The sequence below is a fragment of the Falco biarmicus genome, chromosome 3 (assembly GCF_023638135.1).
Source record: "Falco biarmicus isolate bFalBia1 chromosome 3, bFalBia1.pri, whole genome shotgun sequence".
NCBI lineage: Eukaryota > Metazoa > Chordata > Aves > Falconiformes > Falconidae > Falco > Falco biarmicus.
Genome location: NC_079290.1, coordinates 30,322,961 through 30,346,845, shown reverse-complemented (window position 1 = coordinate 30,346,845; position 23,885 = coordinate 30,322,961). Strand labels below are relative to the sequence as shown.

General features: G+C 41.0%; 1 protein-coding gene across 1 annotated transcript in view; it reads left to right on the top strand.

The window, feature by feature from the left end:
- Positions 1–21,284, top strand: part of SDC2 (syndecan 2) — a 60,727-nt gene extending 39,443 nt beyond the window's left edge. The window contains exons 2-5 of the mRNA XM_056331010.1: positions 9,684–9,795; positions 16,722–16,855; positions 17,651–17,786; positions 19,024–21,284. Of these exons, the coding sequence (XP_056186985.1) occupies positions 9,684–9,795; positions 16,722–16,855; positions 17,651–17,786; positions 19,024–19,187 (546 nt within the window). The 3' untranslated portion in view covers positions 19,188–21,284. The remainder of the gene's footprint in view (positions 1–9,683; positions 9,796–16,721; positions 16,856–17,650; positions 17,787–19,023) is intronic.
- The last annotated feature ends 2,601 nt before the right edge of the window (positions 21,285–23,885 follow it).

The following is a 23,885-nucleotide window of genomic DNA, read 5'->3' as shown; positions in this document are numbered from 1 at the left end:
GACAAACTTTGGGTGCCATACATAACCTTTGCTAGTAATATTTAATTGGTGGTTAACGGAACTTTAATAATATAGTAGTTTTGTCTATAATTTCCCTGTTTATGCCAAAGGAATGTAACTGATTGAGACAGTTTATTGCCAATTCTTGCTACTAATGGCAAAAATATCTTAATTTAAACGATTTCATGCTAGTTGATTCTGGGTTCATCACGTGGGTTTATTTTGCTAAAATCCACAGGCTGGAAAGGAATCAATATGGGGCTTTTGAAACTGGTGGAGGTTTGCAGTGCTCCCACTACGATTGATTACAGCTGCTTTTGTAGGGCTTTAAAAAGAACAATCTGTATTAAAAACATCATTCTTTGGTATGAGCTCGAACAGCTCCAAATAGGTTTCCATGGGGGCTGCCCTGCAATTTGACCACTTCAAGGGGCTGCAGTAATCACCAGTGGGCCAGGGCAGCAAGGCAGAGGAAAGGCTATTAGGTGGGGAGTTATTGGCATGCATGCCGAAGAGGTTACCCTGGCAGCTTTAATCATTCATCCACATTCTCAAGAGGAGGGAGGAAAATATAAGTGTTAGTTCTTCTGATTGATTAGGGAAGAGGATCAGAAAAATACGAAAGGAGAGGGGAGGTATGCATGGAAGAGCCAGCGTGCGTTAGATTTAAAAGCAGTGACTGGGGCAGGTACATGTAGTTATGACCTCTATGCCAAAAGCTACCTGCTTCTCCCGTTACTGTCAGACTTGTGACTGGTGATTCAAAGACAGGCTAACCTCTTCATTCAGCATTTTCAAAGGAGTACATTTAGCTTCTTGGTCACGGCTGTGCCTTAAATTTAACCTGTCTGCACATGGGCTGTTGTGTCCTTAAAAAACTGATTAGCATTTTGAGCCGTGACAATGATTTGCATGGTGGTTTTGATCCTATTTTTGGTGAGACCGAAGGGTGCTTTTTAGAAAACGTGCAGAAAATTGCTATGCTAATTGAGATAAATCAATCCGTGATGCACATTGCTGGCTGCTGGCTTCTGATGCTGTTTCGCCTGCACATTGCCCTTTAATATTTCAGTCTGAAGTAGCAGTTCAGAAGCTGATTCAGCTATAGCCCTTCTAAAATAGTTTCCATGTTGTATTGTGCCTACGTCAAAGGCAAAGTTGAAGAATAAACTGTTCTTTGCACCAAATGATGCTTGGCATGAAAGCTGAAAGGGCTTTGAATCTGTTAATTTTGGGATTCCCGGAGAAACTTGAGTATTAAACTTCTGCTTTTACGTGGGAAACAAGAATTGCTGTGTACTGTACCTTGACTGTTAAGCACATTTTCAAGGTAAAAGAGACAACTAAACTGCAGTATTCAGTTCTGGGTTTCATGTACAGGGAAAGACCTGTTGGTGTGGAGTCAGGGAATGTGATAAATCAAGGGGTTCACATGAACAGCACAGGAGTGCTGTTTGCTTGCATGGGTATATCAGAGTTTGCTGGGCCCTTCTATCATTCTAAGTAGCTGTTTTTAACTTGAAGTAAGTTTATGTGGTCATTGGATTAGGAAGGTCCCTTGGTCCTAACCTGTAGCCTGTGTCCAGGTGATCTCACCACGCAGCTCTCTGGCAGTAGGTCTGGGGAATGACCAGTGGGGCTGGTCCTCTCTTGGGCATGGGATTTCAGCATGAACTGCTGTAGAACCGCAGGAAACTTTAATTGCTGGAGAAGAAAAATAAAATGCTGCAGTTTCATATCCTGTGATCCGGATACAAGCTTTTACTTGCTGAGTCATGAGATGAGGCCGTGGGACTTCTATTGAGGAGTCTCTGCCCAGGTGAAGAGGTACTCTTCTTCACTGGGGTATAGTGGTGGCTGAGATCCACAGAGGTAAAGGTTTTTGTTCCAAAAAGTGCTGTATAACTGAATGAAGATGTACATGTATTGTGCAGGGTGGATGATGAAAGCATCTTTTGTAGGAGCAGACCCAGCTACGCTCTCACTCAGCTAGTAGTCCTTTAATACTGCTTCCCTAGTTGGATAGCCTCAGAGGGATGTTGGGTAACTGATGAGGATCTCTTTTTGTTCATTTACTCAATACCAGTTGTGGCTGGAGAGCACAGAGCAAGTAGTTTGATCTGTCCTTCATCACAAATCATGCTGGTGGTACTCGTGCATAAGGATAGAAAGCCCTGCCTGATCTTGCTGCTGTGCTTGCTTGCCTCCCTCCTACGTCTTCATACAGCAACCTTTGTCCCACCCTGGGCAACAGAGTTTGTGGATAAGGGATTAGATTAATAAAGTTCGGTCCCTGTGTGCATCTACTAGACAAATGATGCACAACTGGAAATCAGACCCTGTGAAAAGTGGAAAGATACAAGCTTTTTCCATTGGAATTGATTTCAAACAGGCCAGAACTTTAGAGGACATTTATTTTTCTCCTCAAGGCAGGACAAGCCTCACCTCCAAAGCTGTAAGCAGGCCAAAGACCCACTACACAGATCTGTGAGCCTTTGTGATGGGAAGAAAAGCATTTTCAAATAAGCTTGAATAAGTTCTTCTTACCATTTTAAGTTCTGTTATCACATAATGTACCATACGGCATGTAATTACACATTAGGGGATATTTCTAAAGGCACAGATAACTGTTAGAACACAGGCATGTGAATTGCTATGACTTTGTGAAGAGTGAGAACTTAAATCTATCAACTGCAGCACTGTAATTTCTTTGGTGCGGGGCTGTTAAATGAACAGTAGCTGATGTGGTGATGGTTTCTTGGTGTCTTCTTACCCCAGGGGACTCTTTGCCTTGAAGTGTTTCCCTGTGAGCACCATGGATGTGGTGTATTTTCTTTAGTGTGAGCCGTGACATGGACAGCTGAAATGCCTGACAGCGGCAAGAGTTGTTTTATTAATGCTGTCCCTGTCAAATATGCCTCTGTTTTGGTAATTAGTCTGGCGTAACAGACTGTGTGCATCTTAAAAGCCAGCATATTTTGACTCTTGGCTCTGACATGAGGCAATCTCCGTAAATCAGCTTTTTTGGTAGACTCCTCTATTGTTGGATGCTAGCGGTAGTAGAAGCAGTTTGCAGTACTTGTGTTTATTTTGGGCTCTCCGCCTTTTCTCAGCAGCCACGAGCAGTCAAACCCTTTCTTTATCTGTCGTGAGAGATTGGAGGCCTAAAGCTATAGTTTTGTGCAGCATCAGGAAGTTCTACATGAGGTACAAGGAGCGTGAATAATCTTTCTGGCATGTGCTCCGGCCGTGGTGGCGGCTCTGCACTGCACCAGACAGGGTCTCAGCCTGCTGCACTGCTGCTGGCACCAGCGCCGTCCCCACGGGCAAACACCCGACGTACAGCTCTAGTAGGGACACCTGTACAGAGTCGATATACTTTTCAGCCTTACCTGAAGAAGGGCAGCAAACTTCCTCTAAGATTTTAAAAATAACCTTTGGAAACTAGCTTTCCAGAATGAGTCACAGCTTGTTATTTAATTGGCCAAAGCCAGCGGTGGGGGTGGCAGTAGCTTTGGCAAATTTGGTCCAGGCAGTCCCCAGCGTAAGGGTGGTTTTCACACTGGGCACGTGGATGAGCAGGACTGGCACAGAAAGGCAGCAGCCTCAGGGTGTGCTTGGAGGCTTTTAGGCTGTTCCAAGGTAAAACTGGGGGATGGGAACCATGTCAAAATGATGTGGGGGAAATGAGCACTGCAGATGTTGGCTTCTATATGAAACCCTTGCTCTCAAACTTGGAAAATTCAATCTGGGGCCTGTTGTTATGGAAGTAATATTTTTGCTGTGATCACGGTTACACAGACCGTGGCATAGGGCAGCTTTCCTGCAGCCAGTACCCACTCCACTAACATCACCATTGTGCAGGCAGTACAGTTTCTCCAAGGAAGAAAATGGAGAGTCTTTAGAGTGCTGTGCTTCAGTTACATCACTAATTATTAGTGTATTATTTCTCAAAGAATCCCACAACTGCCTGCCACCATGCCTCCCACCGCTGCTTCTGCTAAAGGGCCCACTGCAGCAGGTGGGGTTTGCTGGGAAGAGTTTGGCCTGCGAGTCCTTAAAAGTGGCCACCACCACCTTGGAAGGAAATAATAGGGGTGACTTCTCTCTTTTTATTCTGTGCCCAGCTGTCGGGCATGTCAGTGACAGGAAAGGCAGGCATCTGTACTAAGACAGTTAGTGGCAAACATACTTTGTAACATAAAATCCTCGTTCAAAAGTACGTGTTTGCCGCAGGGTGTACGTGGGCCGCATAGGGATGTGCAGGCTGAAGGAGGTTGATGAGCATCGTCCGAGCCACCAGAGGCTCATCTCTGAGAACCCGTAACACATTGAGAAATGGAAGGTGGATGCTCTCCTGCTTCGCACATTTCTCTGGGAAAACCTAGTGCTCCAAGATGTAAATCTGATTTTCAAGTTTTGTGCTGTAGAGGTGGGTTTTTTTTTTGGTTTTTTTGTTTTTGTTTAAAATCATGACTTTTATTCCTGGACAAGGTTAACGAACTCTTAATGGGTCAGTCTCACCGGTGCAGTAGCTTTCCTGGTGTGATGAGGGAAAGCAAAGGAATGGAGAGCAGCGATAGGAAGACACCTGCCAGCTTTGAGTCTGGCAGTACTGAGGTCTGTTGGCTGGCAGATCACAGTTCCTTTTGCAGGAAGCCTAGAGGGAAATACAGCTTCTCCTTCTCACAACTACCCTTTCTCCAGCCTTCAGTGGGAGTCTCTGCAATGGTTCTTGGGCTTTAGATGAATGCATTCAGATAGTTAGCTTTCCAAAAATGTAGTGTATGTGAAGAATACATCACTTCAGTGGACTCAGACTCACCAGCTGAGCATGCTTTGATACAAGGATGTATAGAACAGCAGTATCTGTTAATAGAAGAAGATAATCTGTTTTCTTTCTCCTTACATATGAGATCTCTGCCTAATTAACAGCTGTAATGCTTGCAAAATTTAAGAGCCTTCTGGCTTAGATATTTTTGATATAACATCACTTTTAAAATATTAGTCTCTGGTTCTGTGCATACTAAACGGGTTACATCCAAAAGACTTCCATCTGGGGAAAAAGGAGGCAATGTACCATTAATAACCCAGCTGCAAACCTCAAATTCTCTGTCCCATACATACACCCAAAAGGCAGAGAACAGAAATTTGAGTGCATCTGTAAGTAATAAAATGTTACCTTCCATGTGTCAGTTACTCCTTGCTCTTCTGAGTTTCAAACAGCCATGACAGCCATCGTAGATGTTACTTCTTCACTGCTTCTCACACCAGCTTTCTTGGCTTCATCCTCATGGCATAAGTCTTCAACATCTTACTCCTAAATCACCCTCACGTAATGGGAGGACTGACTGTAACAGCAGGACTGGAAAAGGGAAATGGGTATGACAGGGCACTTTATACTTTTTTTTTTAATGAAGCCCAACCCTCCTGTTGTCTGAAGATTGTTTTCACTTTTTTGCCATTGTAATTTTGATGAATGGTTTATGCCTTTTGTGAGATGATGAGTCAGGAAAGCTTTTTGCTTTTTTTCCTCTCTCATTTAGTGTTAGAATGAGGTGTTTTTTTAAAATGTTCTGCATGATCTAGATTTATTAAATTAAAAATAATTTAAAATGCAAGCTTTAGTAAAATAAAGACTTTGAGATTTCAAATTCAACTTAGTACAGGTATGGAAATATCATTTAACTAGTACTTAATGGGTGCTAATCTAAACTACATCCATGAAATTTAGATTTATGTCAGTGTAGTCAATAACCAGAGAGGAATCAGTGACCATTGGCATGTAGCATGTGAAGTATTTAGGTCACAGGATTTTGCAGCATTATATTCTTGGAATAAAAACGTAAGTGGGATAACAATGATGGACAAGAATGCAATCTCTGTCAGGAGGTAATGAGCAGTTTTTGTGGCTTCAGGGCCAGATTAAAGGACTGATAACAGAGACATCCTTGCCTGGTGTTCCTGCTGTTTTAATAGATCTGAAAGTAAGGCTGTTACATAAAAGTGACATGAGGGCCCTCATTTCAGTTGTTAGCCATAGGAAATAGTCCCTTAAATATTTGGCCTTCCTAATAACTAAAAATAGATTTATGTAGTTAGAATTTGCAGACTTTTTTATTTTTCCCCGTAAGCATATTGAAGTGCTAGTAGAGACCTTTCTGTGTCCAAGCTACTGACAACAGACTTATTTTTCCAACTTATCTTTTGTGAACACCCTGGAAGTAGTCCACGGGCCCCCATGGTTTCCCAGCTGACAAGTGAGAAAACATTTCTAGAGCAAGTAAAATCAAATTTGTTTTTACATACCGTAAAATTGCAAAGCACGGCTTCAGTGCTTGATACTCACTTAAGCTCCATATTTTCATTAACCATCTCTCATTTTTCTAAGCTTAGAGTTTTATTAGAATTATTTTTTAACCCTGTGCATTTTTTGTTAACTGTTGGGCTTTTCTTTTTATTCTTAGCCTTAAGGCAGTTTTCATTCCAAGTAGCCTAAGGCAGCTACGTTCTTCTGAGCAACTGGGAAAAGAGGTGCAAGCTGTGGATGTAGAGAGGGTGACCCTACCCCAAGTCTACTAGCCAGCTGACAAAGAGAGTCTGTTTGGGGACAGTGCAGTGCATTTATCTATGCAAATGCTTGGGGATTTTTAAGCTTGAGTATGCTTCTTTGTGCCTTTGGTTTGAGAGGGTGCTCGTGTCCTGCCTGAGTTCCACTAGACAAGAATTATTCATACTGAAAATAGGCTGAAGCAAGGGGCTGCGGCCAGAGAAGCTGCAGAGCATCTTCCTCAGATGGAGCTTGATGTCTGATCTGAATGCATGTGGAGTTCACTGTACCATATATTTCCCCCTATAGTAAATATTGTACTGGGTCTCTAAGACTGTGGGGAATAGTTTTTGCATTCTGATAGAGTTGTGCCATCCACAATACCAGATATTAAATAATGCTTCACATTGTATCCTTTTCATCCCCAGAATAAAATACAATGGATGCTCAAACTGCTGCAGAAAACTACCCAGGCTTTTTTTCCACTTCTGTTCCTCTGTTTTCAGCTGGTTTAAATCTTGAGAACGTCTCAGCATAGCTAGAAATGAAACCTTTTGGCAGCTGGAAAGCCATGATTCATTGAAAGAAAGGGAGTGGATATGATGGTGGGGAGCCTGGCTGACCAGGCGCTTGCAGCTGGGTTGGGTTAGCTGCTCAGCTGTCTTACAAAAACTGAGTCTTTGGAAGAACTATCAGGGATCATTTCTGTTTTCTCTGAGTCCTGTGAAGCTGGAAGGAGCAAGGAAACAGGGTTGTTTGTTTTGGGATGGGGCTTTTTTGGGTTTCATTTGGGTTTTGAAATCTGCTAAATTTGCTTCTGATACAGACAGAAGTGGGAAATCGCCTAGGGAATAAATTGATTGGTAAGTTCATATTTTTATTCAACATTAAAAATTGTGGGCATGGATGTGTGATGCTTCTGTTCTCATGCAGACTGGTTTTTATGCACTAACATTTGCAAATGCAGGCTTTTTCTCAGCTGTTGCCAAATGTTATTGGCAATTTTCATTGTTAGGAAATTTCTCCAAATAGGTCTTGAAATTTTTTTCCGAGCTTGGTGTTGGGTAACATTTATTGCCTCTTATAGCTTTTGAATATTGTATGCTTTTTCTATACTCATGGTCAGCCACCTGCATTTCCTTTTAAATCTGCTTTGTTTTTTCCTGCCTGATATTGCAGAGTGGGTGGTTTTGTACCATCATTGTGGCTGAAAGTAAAACGGGGCAAAGTGGCTTGGCCCATTGTGGCAGCCTGCTGAACAGCAGGATATTTGTCCCGTGACAGGGAGTTGTTTTCCTATATGGAAACGCTCTCAGCTGCGTCTTGATTACAATACCACCTATACACCTACCGACATACTTCAGGCCTTCCTTTGGAGACATCTTTTAAAGGAATTAAGTCATTTGATGGTGACCACACATTGTTTTGAATTTCTGCTTTGGACTGCAGCCAGTTCCAAGCAGACCGTGTGAACTCGCAGCAGCAGATGAGAGCAAGCCTTTTGTAAACCTATCTTAAAAACAGGGCTTTTTTACTACCTCCCCGCCATATTCAAAGCTGCTGTAGCAAGAGTAGACTTTGACCAAGTATTGTGTTGTTTTTCTTTTCCTCTGTAGAAGAAAAACAGGCTAACACTGTTTTAGTTCAGAGCTGTTCAGAGAAGTGTCAGGTACCCCCAGTGCAAAGGTCTTTCACTCTTAAATACTCTGATAGTCAAGATGGCCTTTCTGCTTTCCATAATCCATTTTTATTGTAGATCAAACTGAAGAGCAGTTTTCTGCTGTGAAGAAGCTTAGAACAGGAATCTGTTGCCAACCCCCCCCCCCCCCCCCCAAAAAAAAAAAAAAAAAAATCACACATCTTCAACAATATTCTTTAGGCCTCTGGGAAAAAATTTACCTCAAAAAGTCAGATGTGGGTGTGGGTCTTTGCATACAGGAGTTATCCCTTTCACAGTTTGCTACCCCTTTAGGAAAGCTACAGTGAATGTTAGATAGAACAAAATGAGCAATCAATGCCGTGCAGTAAAAAGTAAGATGGGAGACCTTGGGACTCAGAATAGCAGGTTTGGGTGCTTAAATGAGATACAGAACAAATGCTTTTTGGTGTAGTATTTTGGTATTCGGCTTCTTGAATTCAAGCTCCATTTGCATCTGTCATACTTTTTCAGCAAGTCCTGGCAAATGGGCATTCACAGAAATGCTGGTAAAAGTAATAGCAGTAATAGCGGCAGGTGCCATCTCGGTCATCAAGGATACATGGCTCCCATAAGGAAGTTTATGCTCTGCTGAGAAAGCACAAGCTGCTGTGGGGGAAGACAACTTCCAGTCTTTCAAAGCTTGAACTGTCAGTCTAAAAGGATGACTGATACCGTGTTCTAGTATCAGCTCATTTTAGCAGCATCTCTCATTAGTAGGGAAATACTTCTAAAAATGTGGTGAAAGTCACAAGAAGCCAACTTTTTAGCCTGTTGAAGCTACAGCTAAATTTTAGAAGAGATGTGTTCATTTAAAATTGGAGCATCATGTCTGACCAAAATTTTGGAGATTTGCTGTCTGATCCGGCTGGAAGTGTCATAACCCTTAATCAACACTACTGTCTTGGAAACATTTGTATTCTGTAGTCCTAGTTGTTTGTTCTAACTTGTAAAGAGTTTCATGAGGTTTGGCTCAATATATCTCTGAGATGGTTTTTGATACACACTGTTGTTGCTTCCCATGTGAAATCAAATGACAGACTTCACGTAACAGCCTATAGATTTGTATATTTGAGATCTTGACAGAGGGCTTCAGTCCTGGGATTTGCTGCTTTCTTGTTACAGAATCTCTGCAGAGTACATTGCAAATCCTATTTATTCATTCATGCATTTAATGAGATGAAGTGTGATTTGCAGGGGGGCTTGCTTCCTAAAGATAGGGTGGTTTCTTAGTTTTCATTGTGCAGCCTTGAATTTCTCTTTATGATGTAATTCTTACAAATTTCTTTAACAGCTTAGATGAATGTATTGCATAAACTGAAAGTATAAACTGTTCAGTGTGCCATCATCAACTTTGGAAATAGGAGTGAAGATTAAGAGACTGCTGTGCTAGAGAACTGTTATCTTTTTAACCATTCCTTCTTATCTGTTTTCCAGAGAGCAGATTTGACCTCTGATAAAGATTTATACCTTGACAACAGCTCTGTTGAAGAAGCATCAGGCGTCTATCCAATTGATGATGATGATTATTCTTCTGGGTCAGGTTCAGGTGAGACAACATGTCACAATTTGATTTTAAAAAGCATAAGAAGTAATGCAATTATTTGAGCAAGAGCTGTGCAGTTTTCCTTTGTAAACTGGAGATGTTACTTTCGGTATCACAAGTTCTTGGCACGCTCTGTTTACAGAGCACTGAGCACCCCTGGGGGCTGAGTTTTAAATATTAACTCTCTGCTCTTTTTCTCTTACTCCTTAGTTGCATCATTTCACAGCGTTATTTTTTCTTTGCTGTCTCTCTGCTTTCCCTCTAGTTTCTGTGTAGTTCTCTCTGGAGTTTAGAAATAAGGATTAGAGAAGGCTTAGTTCTCCCATGACATAATGCTAATTTAGCAGTCTGTAAGAAAACATAGCAGCAGCAATCTTGTTTTCTCTTACATGCATCCAGGTTCACATAAACACGGTATCTCTTCCTTTTTCTTGTTGTTTTAAATTTAGAAGTCTAGATACTGCCAAAACCATGGGTTTTCTCTGAGGTAATTACATCCATACAGTGAATAAAGAAGTTCTTAAGCATAACATACTGAGTTCTCACTCTTAAACACTCATTAGAGACATGTCATGTAGCTAGCTCATAATTTTTCAAAAAGCTGTCAATGAAACCTCATTAATCGTTTCTCTTAGAAAGCTTCTTTGTGAAGTATCTTCTAGACTAGCTGGGAGGCTCCAGCCATTAAAAGCCAAGTGCAGGATTTTATGGTAGTTCTGGAAGAGAGATTTCCTTATTATTGTATTTGTTGAGCTGTTGTGGAAATCCCATTTGTTTCCCAAGTGTGTTACTTATTTGTTATTTCACTTTTTGTAATCTGTCTTTTGATGTTTATACATAGTTGTGGATTTTTGAAGGATGACCCCCTCTTGTAGCACTTTGTTACCTTGTAAGCCACAGCTGAGATTTTTCGGGTGGATTTTTTAGTGTTTCCTGTCTTTTGGTGATTCAAAGATATATTAAATGCAGGTGATATCCTGCATTTTTGGGAATCCTCCAGAGGGGCAAATTGACATTCCAGTGTGATCAGAGGCTTAATTGGACGTTCCTGCTGCAGACTTCTTTGAGGGGAAATTTAACATTTCATTTGAAAAGAAAAAAAAGTTAAATTAACAAGTCATTGATTTCATCCAGTTCCTAGGACTGTCTAAGTAAAATTGTGATCTACAGGAAAATTCTGATCTACAGGAAAATTGCCCTTTCAGTCAGCATCCCATTCTGTCATGTCTTCAGATGCTGGTGACTTTGTAAGCTTCAGGGAAGGAGACAGGTTGACAATAAATAGTGGTATGGAGAATGGTCTGATTTGGGTTTTTTTCCATCCCTCTGTGTAGTCTGGCTGTTTCTAATATGGATGATTCAAAATGCAGCCCTGCTTTTGAAGTGGAAAGGAGTATACAAGAACTGGCTTCAGATTTTATTAACCCATCTCAGTGGTAAAAGTGGAGCCAGAAGGACAGAAACTACCTCTAGACTTCACCAACAGTAATGCACCAACAATTACACCTTGGCTTTCTCTTCTGTTTTCCTGTGCTCAGCCTTGACTGTGGGTGGAAGATAGAGTGTATAATGCACTCTTGCTGCCTCTGGCAGTCTCTTTTTTCTTTCCTACAAGAAAACAGGAAAAGTCTCATGTAGACTTAAGAGTAGCTGGATGCCCCTCCAGAGAGCTCATGTGGCAGTACCTAAATCTACTACTTTTGAACAAAGGAAGAAGTTCAAATAATCTTCCGAGCAATCTGTGGACCCAGTTTTATTCACTTAAAAAAAAGTCTCAGGAGGGAAGCATATTAGGATCCCCTGCACCCTACTCATCCTATACTTACTTCTGTCTCCATTTTATGAAGTAGAAAGTGTCCTGCAGATGTACCACTGATCAATTTTCCTCATATTATGTTGAATGTGTTCCTCTTTACTGCATGCTCAGTGGCGTAGTGTTCCAGCAGGAAGAGCCTTCACACTCAAGAGTGGTTTTCTTGCTATGTGATTCCACTCCAAGCAAACAGATCCAAGATGACAACATGCTGACTCCTTTCCTTGCTATGAAAATTGTTAGCTGCCACCAGGCCTTTGGAGATAAACAGGAATTGTCAGCACCACCATTAATGCCCTTGCAGATCTTCAAGCAGCATTAACATGGACAAATGTCACTGTAGGCATGACATATTTCAAACAAGAAATTGGCTGAGGGCTTATTGTAAGGAGAAAAAAAGGTAATGGTGTTCTTTTTTTCTTTCCTTTCATAGCCGCTTTTAGTCTTCATGTACATTCAGCTACTGTTGTGCATTTGCCCAAGTGTTCAGTCTGAATCTGTTGGTCAACAGTTTCCAAAGGAGCCATGCCTGCTTCCTGATTGTCCTGTATCAATAGCAGAACGTCTGTAGTGAATTCATTATTCCATTGTTTCCTTCTTACGGTCTCCATCTATGAGGACATGCCTCAGACTGTCATCACTCTTTTTAGTGCTGTTGTTTATATATAGCATAATAATGATAATAACAAAAGAGTAAAAATAGTTTTCCTGCCTATATACAACTTGAAATGCTTTTATAGCTACTGTTACTTTTTCCTCTGGCATCAAAGATCTTTACTGAGCCTTGGTCTTGCAGGTACCTGGAAGTAGCTGCTAAGCAGCACAACTACCCTTACGTTAAGGAAAGGTACCATCTCTGTCAGATTTATCTACAAGTTCTTTAGAAAACTCTGCTTCTTGTGTCTTAAGTTACTCATGGTAGACAAGTCACTGCGGTGTATATATCAGAATCTCATGCAAATTTTTCCTTCTCCTTTTTTTTTCTTCCCCAGCCTAATATTTGTCAGTCAATAGCAGCTTGAGTTGAGGTTGGCTTAGGATGAACTAGGTCTAGACTGACATTGCAGCTGGGGACTATTCTTGGAGGAAATTTATGGTGGTGGGGTTGGAGCTTCTCCAAGAAACACAATGCTCTTGGCTGTTGACTCAACAGGAAGCTGAAGGTACGCTCCGAGGCTGGAAGGCGGTTCAGGAGTCCAGTGGCAGTGTGGCACGGGGCTGGGTGACAGGTGGTGGCATGGCCAGGGGGGCCATGGTTCTGGGCGGGGGGGAATGGGACCGGGGACACACGGGCGCTCTCCCAGGTGCTGAACAGGAGCCAGCAGGAGGGCCATGGCCAACGCTGGGTGCTCCTGGGGTGCTTCCCTTTCTGGGGTGCAGCAGCACAGCAAGGATTCATTTTCCATTTCCTAAGGTTGGACTGACTCATAAGTGTCTTTCGTATTGGCCTGGAGCAAGATCTTCTGTCCACCTGCTATACCAGCCCCAAACATGTCTCGTGACATTGACTGCCTGGTTCTCCAGGTATATTAACATAAAACCCTACTGTGATACTGTTTGAAAGTGTGGGTTTGTGGTGCTGGGCAGAATCTTATATGTCAGTATAGTTAGAATGCTTCCTTTTATTCTTTCTTCAAGTTTTGTTGGGGGAAGTTTCCTTCCTCAGGTGAGAAATATCAGAGACGCAGCATCCTTCCACTGTCTCCATTTATTTCAGCTGCAGTTCCCTGATATGGCACTAGTAATGTTTACAGTGTCGTCTCTTGCCTAACACTATGTTGATTAAAGGTTGCATTGGGGACTTTTCATGTGAATGGGAGTGAGATAAGCCAGCTAAAAATGTGTTATTCTGGTAGGTGTCACATGGATCGTAGAGATGGAAGGTGTGAAAGAGATGGTGGGTATGTGTGTGCCCACCTTAAGACAAGTTTGTGATGGTAGTATTCCCAGAGTGTGATGTGCAACAGCAAATAATCGTGATGACAAAAGATAGGGTGAAATGATTGGATTTGTTTGGTAGGAAGAATCAGTCACGGGCTGCTTTGCAAGTAAGAGTGCTAGCTACCATGGGCTTTTTGTAGTATACAATAACTTAAGCTGTCACAGTCTTGATTTCCTGACAAGTTTCCTCAAGCCCTAAGACTGTGAAAGAGCATTTGTGTTTCCATTATCCAAGAGGCAGGTAATAGATACATCACTGAGAGCTACAATGGATATTTCCAACAGTACAGCACAATTTAGAGCTATTTTGACCACTATGAAGACAGCAATTGGGCATCCTGAAGAAGTTGCAGTGGATAAGACAGTGTGTGATGGTCGAGAGCTCTCAACTCTTTACCACAGAGATGGCTATGAGTTTCATTACTGCAGAGATTTTTTTGGTGCCCTCATTAACAGGGCAGTATCTATTTGTAGAGGGACTCATGGCAGTTAATACCCAGCACCACCACCCAAGCTAGCCAAATCCAGAAAACATCTAAAGAGACAGTAATACTTTCAAGAGGAAGAGGTTAAGCTCTTATATTCCAACCATTTCACAGTATTCATCTTAACAACCTATTTGGAAGTTATGCTCATGACATAGACTCTATAGTTTATATTTCCAGTCTTATTTGGATTCAGGGAGGGAGGTGGGTTTCTTTCTTTTTTTTTTTTTTTTGCCTTTTAGGGAAAATGATACTATGTGGAATGCTATTGCTGTGTTCTGGAGAGCATTAGAGAGGTTTTTTGATCCTTCAGTCCTATTTACAAGTAATTCTGAGAACACTACTGTCAGTAGTGCCTTCCCCTTGTTTAGACCTACTCCATGCCAAGCGGAGACCTGTCTAGATAAAGCTAATTAGAAAGCAGGAGCTGTGGGGGTGTGTCTGAGCCAGTACCCAAGTCAGGCCTAAATGACAGGTGCCCTGATGTTTTTGGATTTGTCGGGATTCCCCTGAGGCCATACAGAAGAGGAGCTGGGTACTTTTAGTGCAAACCTAGCAACTAGTTCAGGAGTTAGATTAGTCATCCATTTATTGAGAGACCAGAGGTTTGCATCCTTTCTAGCCAGTGAGGTTCAGACCTGTAACACTCACCATTTTATCTGGCAGACACAACTGTTGCCTGAAGCAAAGGTGGCATTTAAGGACTTGAAGGAGCAATTGTGATTAAGTGGGATTTATCATTTCATAAAAAGAAGAAAATAAAAGTTCTCTGTTCTCAAAGTGTGTTTTATCAGATCTCTAATCTGATCATCAATTTTAATTTCCTTGACTGTGAAAGTCTTGTGTAATTTGGAGGAACTTTGGAAGGTAAAGCAGGCTGAGATATCCATTGGGCCTTTATTTCTCAAAGAAAACTCTTGAGGCAAAGCCAGAAAAATTTTCCTGTTGGATGCCTTTCCTCATCTCTCTTTTGAAGCAGGATGTTGGTTTTTTGATCTTTGAGTAGCATTTCAAGAAAATACCCGATTCTTGTTGTGAGGTCTTTATTCTGGAGGCTGCACTGTAAGTTTGCTATCTCTGACGGTTTTTCCAGTATTATTCCATGCCGGTAGCTTGAACGTAGTACTTTTTTTCATGATTCCAAGTTTTCTTTTCTAGAGTAAGAAATAGTTTTCCTTTCAATGCCAAATGTATAGAATTCTTGATCGTGGGTTCAAAATGTCTTTATTGCACTTGTATTTTCAACCTGTTTTATTTCTCTATAAAAATTCGATAAGAAGTCAGTTTGGAATGAGTGAGTCATACTATTCTGTTGTAAGAGGATATATTTTTATTTGTTAGGAATTACTCTCATGCACATTTGCTGGATTTATTACCCAGTAGTTACTTGGATAATCGGTGTCTGTAATGAGCAGAACACATTGAGATTCCTAAGGAGTGGTCCAAGAATAGGTTGATTCTTTTCCTCTTTCAGGCCTTGCAGTAATTTAGTCTCTTGTCTGTGTCTTCTTCCTTCCAGTATCACTACAGGATATTTATTAGACATGTCCATTATCTTATTCTAAAGAAGCCTTCATACTCCAGCAGGGCTTTGAATGTAGAGGAAATTAAATTTAAGGTCATCTTTAGGGAGTTTTCTGTCTTCTTACTCTTTATTTCAAAAGGAAAAGGCTTCTGAATTATGTGGAGTTTAAAAACACATGAATTCCTGGTGACTGAAACATAAAGAAATAGCAGTCTTCCTGCAGATAGAAACTACTTGGGTTTTTATGTTTGAGGGTTTAATGGATTTGCTGTAGAGGAGAGATTTTGTTGATGAAGCACTGTGTTACAGGGAAAACCTGGTCAGTTCATGTAGTTTAAGTCAAGTCCAGATAAAGAAGTTGATTGATTGATGATATGCCATTAACTGGCAATCATTGAACTGTACTTTTGAGCTTAATATCAGCAATACAACAGATAACTTTAATACGAGCCGCTTAAAAAATGTTTAACATCCAACTACAAATTTCCACCCCCCTTTCTGTACCTGATCCCAACATGCGCCATACACAAGATTTGTGCACACACACGCACACACACACACACAGACAGACACACACCCCTCTCGCAAGCCGTGGGGGTGTGCTAGCTCTCCTCGTCTGGATGTTCAGGACCCTCTGCCCACACCCCTCTGCTGTGGGAGACACAGGTGCTCCCCGCCCCTTGTGATCCTGGGGCCCCACCACCTCCTGCCACCCCCAGGAGGTGACCCTGCACTGCCAGGGTGGGGGTTCCAGGGGTGCCCCCATGGTGGCTGTGGGGGAGTGGGAGGTGGCTGCTGGGGGCACCCACAGGGTGGGGGTGGTGCTGCCAAGCCCCAGCAGAGCACAGGGGCATGTCAGGCAGGGTCACAGCAGCCCTGATGCTGCTCCTGCTCCAGAGGTTACAAGTGTTTATGCTTTTTTCATACTTCTTTTCAGGCTGGCTACTTCTCTTTCAAAAACACTGAGGTAATTTCCTGCTTCCTCTTTCATAGGGTCACTTGGGGCACACTGTTTGCACTCGCACCTTTATCTTAGGCATTGTCATCTAAACCATTTCCCTAAGGTGGGCTGCGCAAGCACCCCTACCTTGGTGTCATAACAAAAAACGTAATTAGTCTGGAAGAATTTCACAGGTCAATGAAATGTCACCTCTTTTGTTTCCAGGTGCTGAAGAAGATGAGGATAGTGCAGTGATAACAACATCCAGAACGCTTCCAAAGTTACCGACAACTAGTGATGCATCTAGGGCTGAGACCACCACGGTGAAAATGCAGACCAAGGTGCCTGCACAAACAAAGGTGTGTGGCTGGAGAGCAATACCATTTGAAATGGTTCTGCTGTACCCCATTGATGGCTTGATATTAACTTTGATTTATATGGATTAAAAAGCCCCCCCAAACTTTAATGAATGCTACTGCAGCCTGTTGAATACAGAGCTGCTCAGTTTCATTTCTACTAGAAAGTCTACATAGGGACGTCTGGCTTTCACACAAAAGAAGAGAGATGCAAAAAACAGTATCTCATGATACACAAGATAGTTTCTCATGATACCTTTGAGTCTGAGCTGTACCTTTTTTAAGTCTCTCAAAGAGTTATTAAAAAATGCTGCATGAAACTTCCTTTCTCAAAGGAGAGTGTTGTGTGGTTTGGCTGTAGTTTGAATACTTGCCAGGTTCCATTTAGTATTTCACTGTTTCCTTCTACTACCATAGGTGATACTTAAGTTACCCTCAAAGGTGTTCTGAATATAACATACCTGACATGCTAATTTCAGATTTGTTATTTCATTCAGAGGCTGTTATTCTGATAAACACAGGCAATACTTAACAGCTGTTCGCTAAATGCGCTTTTGGGGGTTTAAACTTGCTGATAGTGTTTTTCATTCCAACATTGTGATGACAGATAGGTCCAGTTACAATGCCTAGCACAGCTTTCTACGGTCAAAAAGCTTCCTGTGTGTGTTTGCCGGTATTGTGGAGTATGCACATGGAGCCACAGCTTTGTGGCTGCCCGTGATGGGCAGTGACAGTGACTGTGCCGACTTATGGTGCGCCCTGTTTGTAAGTGACGCTGTTTTCTTTTTTGTGCCACAGTCACCTGAAGAAATTGATAAAGAGGAAAGGCCCGAGACGGGTGCCAAGAAGAAGAGTGATGAGCCAGGGGATGACACCGACGTGTTCACCGAGAAGCATTCAGAAAACCTCTTCCAGAGAACAGAAGTTCTGGCAGGTGAGGCAGTGTTTGCCAAAGTCTATCTCACCAGAAATATCACAGAAAACAGAGGGGATCCATATTAAATAGTGCAAACTCAGCATTTGTGTTTTCTTGGTAGATTCTTAAACACATTCGTAGTGGGTAGCCAGTGGTTGATTTGATGAGAATGAAATGGATGTCTTCTGGAGTTATTTAATCGTGAAGTCGGTTGCAAATTGATTTGATGCCCACAAGCTGAATACTGCTTGCTGACTATCTGCAGCTTCAACAGCTCAGACAGGGAGTTGCAATTTGGATTGATGCTTATAGTGCAGAAATGTATTTCTTACCCACACTCCAAGAGCACATCGCTGTCTGGTCCATCCTGTGCAGATGGACCCTGCGTGGGAGGAGCTCACGGCAGGGGTGGGTGGATGAGTGGACAGAGAGGGATGGACGAGCACTGCCCTTAGGATACAGTGGGTCTACTTCCATGCATAACCTAGGGAGGCACAGGCTGGCCACCCATGTTTTCACTGCATGTGAGTTTTTTTGTTATAAGAACAGTGTTTATGGGTATACTTTTCCCCCATGTCCTTGGAAGGGCTGTTGGGAGGCATGAAAGTCAGTTTTGGACTGCATCTTCCTGTAAGCATGAAAATGTGAAGTAGCCTAGATATCCATATCAGTGGAAGCATGTGGGTTTGCTCTTGAAGTCTAGTTGGAGTTGATACTTCCTACACATTCACAAATGCATGATGAATATAATGCCTCCGTTCCTACAGCTCCATGAAATGTTCTCTCCTATTACTCATCAAAAGAAAATTCATTTCAGTCTAGGTCAGAGTGAAAACTGATGGAGAAAAGAGAAAACTCATTTCTTAGCCAGTGTAACAAAATAGTTCTTTTAAGGCGGAAAATGTTAACTGTTGAAAATGAGTTTGAAAGAAACTTAAATGTTATTATTGTAAATTAAGACAACTTTATGCTCTGGCAGTATTGGTGGCTTTCTAATTGAGGATTTGGAAAACTTTTAATAACCTTTTTAGAACTGTGGGTTGTTGGATCACTGACTTGTAGGTGGAATGCCCTTTTAAATGATTGCCTTCATAAACACAAACAGGCTTTCTGAGAATATATTTCAGGGTACTAATAATCAAGACAGTTGCATAACTTGAAAATAATGACGGACTGATAGTGTGAGATGAAGAAGAAACATGATGCTAAACTTGTTTTTCTGGCATATTGTGAATCTTTGTTTCTTTGATTACAGCTGTTATTGCTGGTGGAGTTATTGGTTTTCTTTTCGCAATCTTCCTTATCCTGCTGCTGGTATATCGCATGAGAAAGAAGGATGAAGGCAGTTACGACCTTGGTGAACGTAAACCATCCTGTGCTGCCTATCAAAAGGCACCTACTAAGGAGTTTTACGCATGAAATTCCTATTTAGTGTCTCTATTTATGAGATCACTGAACTTTTTTAAATAAAGCTTTTGCATAGAATAATGAAGATTTTTTTTTTGTTTTTCATTAAAGAGCCATTACGGCACCTTTATGATAAAATCCCATTGTATTTAAAACTTTCCATGTATTCCTTTAAAAATGTAAAATTAAAACTTAACATTTGCAGTGTTCTGTGAATAACAGTGGCAAAGCATTATTTTATAAAACCATTGATGTTCACTGAATCATTTTTAAAACTTTATGCATAAATATAAAATAATGAAAATTATTGTTTTATCCTATGGTTCAATGAAAGTTGTTTAATTTTTGTCGGCATGTCTCAGATTGATCTTACAAGTTAGTTCTTATTTCATTAATTTATCTGTTTCCACAAAATGCCTTTTTGTAGTTGTCATGGTGCAATTTGTCTTCAGATAATTCAGATAACAGTAACTTTTAGTGTAAATGTAATTTTTCAGCTATGTAAACTTTAACCTCCACTTTGTATAAATTTGTGTCAGGATATCAATTTTACACTTTGCATTGTTTCTCAGCGTACCTGTAGCTTCAGTGAGATTTGTAACAGCAAATTAATGTGTAAAATTGGATTATTACTACAAACTGTATAGTCGTATTCTTACTAAACAAATCTCCTGTGAGGAAGATTTGGAGTAAGCTACTGACAAACCTAAGCAAACCCAAAGACTCTAACAGTATTTTGAGAAGTTGCTGCAGATTTCTATGGCCACTGTATTTGTTAATTATTTGCAATCTGAAGGTACAAGTAGGGGTTTAAATTTTTGTTCTTTAAAAATGCATTTAAGTTGTAAACGTCTTTTAAAGCCTTTGAAGTGCCTATGATTATATGTGACTTGTCGCAGACTGGTGTTAATGAGTATATAACAGTAAAAGAAGATGTTGGTATTTTATAAGCACAGACAATTCTAATGGTAACTTTTGTAGTCCTACATGGATAGACATAATTGTAATTTGGGAACATAAACACTACTGAATAAATCATGTGGCCTAATACTGAGAATTCCATTGTGATATACTTTTGTATGCTTTTCATTTTATGTCTACATGCTTATGTTTTAATGTCACAGAATACAACTATTAGCTCTTCAAAATCCAGACCAAAAAAAAAAAAAAAAAAAAAGCCTGTTGATCATGCTGATCCTTGGACCAGATGTATTGCTGAAGTGGTGGAGAAAAGCAGGAATGTTTAAGTCTTGCATCTGGTGTATGAGTTATGAGTCTTTTGACCTTTGCATAATATTTAATGGCAGTATTGACACAGACCTATTCTTCCTGCAAATGTTGTTTTCCGTACTGTAAAATTCAAAGGAGTACCTGGGTTCATTTATTGTGTATATTGGTTTTTGATTTGTTGTTTGGGTTTGTTTTTTCCCCATCCTTTTGGAGAATTTGGGTTTATTCTACTCGGACTCCGGCAGAAGAGTTGACAAGTGGAATATCTTCATAGAGAAGAAAGAAATATTCCGAGTAGAAGAGAAAAGGCTTTGTTGCTTAGACCTCAGATAGGTGTTGGATAGAGGGACACATGGAGAAGACGATAGTCTGCCTCCTTATATTATGCTTTGTAACAGACAAATGGCTTCGTCTTCTGCTCTGTTAACCTCCTCATTTTTTATTTTTGAGATTTCCAAACTGTAGGTGTTCAGGATGTCAAGCTGAACTGCTTCTCAGAAATGGCAATGTATTGTAAATAAGATCTGGTAGCTCTTCAGATAAGAGTTGCGTAACTTGTATTTGTTGCTGTCCCAAGTTCAGTGGTCATTTAGGAACAAACAAATGCTATCCTGTGCTAAAATATTTAATATATTGCTTTTTAAATTACTTATACTTACTGGCAAGTTTTTCAAAGCCATAAAAGTTCAACAAGTAAAAACAGGGTAAGAATTTAACAGGTATATCTTATTGTGCAATATTTAGTGAAATTCAATTAGTAAAATAACTGCTTGAAATAACTGTGCCAAGAAAAGAAAATTTCTGGCAAATGCTGTGCCACTGCTGTAAAATAAAGCATTTGTTAAAGTGCCAAAATAAAGTCTACCATGCCTAAACTAATACTTTATTTGTACAGTCTGACATCCAGTTTTTTGAAGCCCACTTCGCTTAAGGTAGTAGATCTGAATTTTCTTTAAGGATGCAATGAATATCACTGTAAGTATAGCTGTAAATATTAAACACCAGATAAATTGTCTCCTCCTTCTTCAGCAAATTGATATTAAGAAGCTGTTTTCTTTTTATTTATATAGGTTAGACTCTGCCTCTATACTTAACGTACAGGACACTTTATCCAACGCAGACACTAGTAATTATGCAGGCTACCAAATATTACGCTTGTCTGGTTCTTCCTGCATCTGCTTACAGGCAGAAGCGATGGTAAAGTTTCAGCTCTATTTCACCACTCGCCTTTCTTTCCCCTACACTTCCATTATCTGCTCTGTTACATGCAGGAGAGGTTTAATGCTTCAGCTATGTACACGGACTTAAAGTATCACAGTGCTCCCACCCTCCCTAACTAAAACCTGAAACTTCTTCAGCATGCAGTAGGCGTGATGGTAGCATTTATCATCTCGTGATCTCTTTGCCTTTCTGTTTTCAGTGCCAAACCATGCTATTAGGGAAAAATTCTATCAGAGCTATCATCTCAATTGTAATCTTCGGTTCAGTTTTCATCGGTCTCAAAACCAGGCTGATGCAGACACCTGGCTTCCAGCAATGCTGTTCAGAAGAAATCGGCAGCTGAATATGCATCTCTCATGTGAGGCTCCCTAGCATGAGTTGGTCTTTGGTTTTGCTTCTCTTTTGTTCTCCGCTTCCTGGATGTGTTTCTAGCAATGCTCTGGCTACTCATGGATGTTGCTGGGCAGCTGGGAGTCTCGGTGCCAGGCTGTGGATGCTGCGCTGCCTGCCTGCAGCTAGCCAGCAGCATCTGTACCTCTGGGATGGCTTTTCCTAGAGACCTCTGGCTCTTCTCTGCTGGAGACACTGTACCAGCTCTGAAAGTCCTCCGCGACCTGATACACAAGGCATTTCCTTGTGATTGATGAGCTCCACTGTTTATCAAAATGCCAGTCTGCTTTCATTCACCCTGAGTTATAAATGGTTATTTCCTCTTAGATTCTTTGCAAATGAAGGCCAACGCAAGTAATGTAATGCTTATGTTAAAAGAAGTCTCTCGCCTTTGCTTTATTCATAGAAAAATAACTTCAGAGGTTGAGTTCCTGGTGCTTCTGCTTGCCAGCTTTACAAGTGAGTTTGGGATCATGTTTACAGGCTGCATAGGCAGCTTTTTCTTCACTTTGAGCGTTGCACTTCATTGAATTAAGACAAATTAAATTAAAACCAAAACTGTCCTCTTGTATCTCCTAATAAGAGAATAGCTTATTTGTAACTTTGGCTAGTTGTTCTTTCGTTCTTTTGGAGCCATGTATTGAAATGATGGTGGAGTGCTGTTTTAAATTACAGATACTATTTTTAAGCAACATATGGAATACAGGAAACTTTTGTAAGCAAATAAGTATCCAGATAAACATTAAACAAAAACTGTTGGTGTGAGATGATCAAAGTATGCTGAATATTATATTCTTTGCTCAAGTAAGCTGTTGTGGTTTAACACCAGCTGGCAACTAAGTACCACCCAGCTGCTGCCTCACTCTCCCACTTCTGGTGGGATGGGGAGGAGAATCGGAAACAGGTAAAACTTGTGGGTTGAAATAAGAAAAAATTAATAATTGAAGTGTAATAATACTTATAAAAAGAACAACAATAATAAGAAGAAAATCCAAGGAAAAAACAATTGTTGCCCAATACAATTGCTTGCCACCTGCTGACCGATGCCCAGCCAGTCCCCCAGCAGTGATTAGCAGCCCGTGGCCAGCTCCTCCCAGTTTATATACTGAGCATGATTATCTGTGGTATGGAACATCCCTGTGGCTAGTTCGGGTCAGCTGCCCTGGCTCTGCTCCCTCCCGGCTCCTTGTGCACCTCCCCACCGGCAAAGCATGGGGAACTTGGCGAGTCCTTAATGTAGAGTAAGCTCTACTTAGCAACAACTGAAACATCAGTGTGTTATCAACATTGTTCTCATACTAAATCCAAAACACAGCAGCTACTAAGAAGAAAATTAACTCAGCCAAAACCAGGACATAAACAAACAACAAGGGAAAAGGAATTTGAGAGGGAAAAGATCTCTTAAGGAAACTATTACTCTTACAGATGGAAATAATACAGCAATTCTTTTTAAACTTGCAATCAGTTGTATTTGTTGCTTAGCCCTTGCTTAATCAAACTGACATCATTTCCTTTAAGGAATTTGCAATATTGTTCTCTATTTTTAATGAGCTTTAATATTAATTTTGTCAAATTTAAGCTCTTGCCTGTGTATCACAGGGCTCTGAACCTTAGTGTGAAAATTCTGTGCTGTAAATTTTTAGAGCAATGCTTTTCCAAAACGTTCTTCAGGCTGAGGAAGCATGACTTTGCTGCACAGTTTGTCTGAGAGAAGATACAGCAAGTATCCCCCTCCCGGGCATGCCTTCTGGTCCTGGGATGATTCGTGGCTGAAGCCGAAGAGCGGTTTTACGAAGGAACTGGAGCAGGAGAGGGGGACGCTGACATGTGCATTTCATTTCCTCCTGACTGGGCTGACCAGGCGCTGGG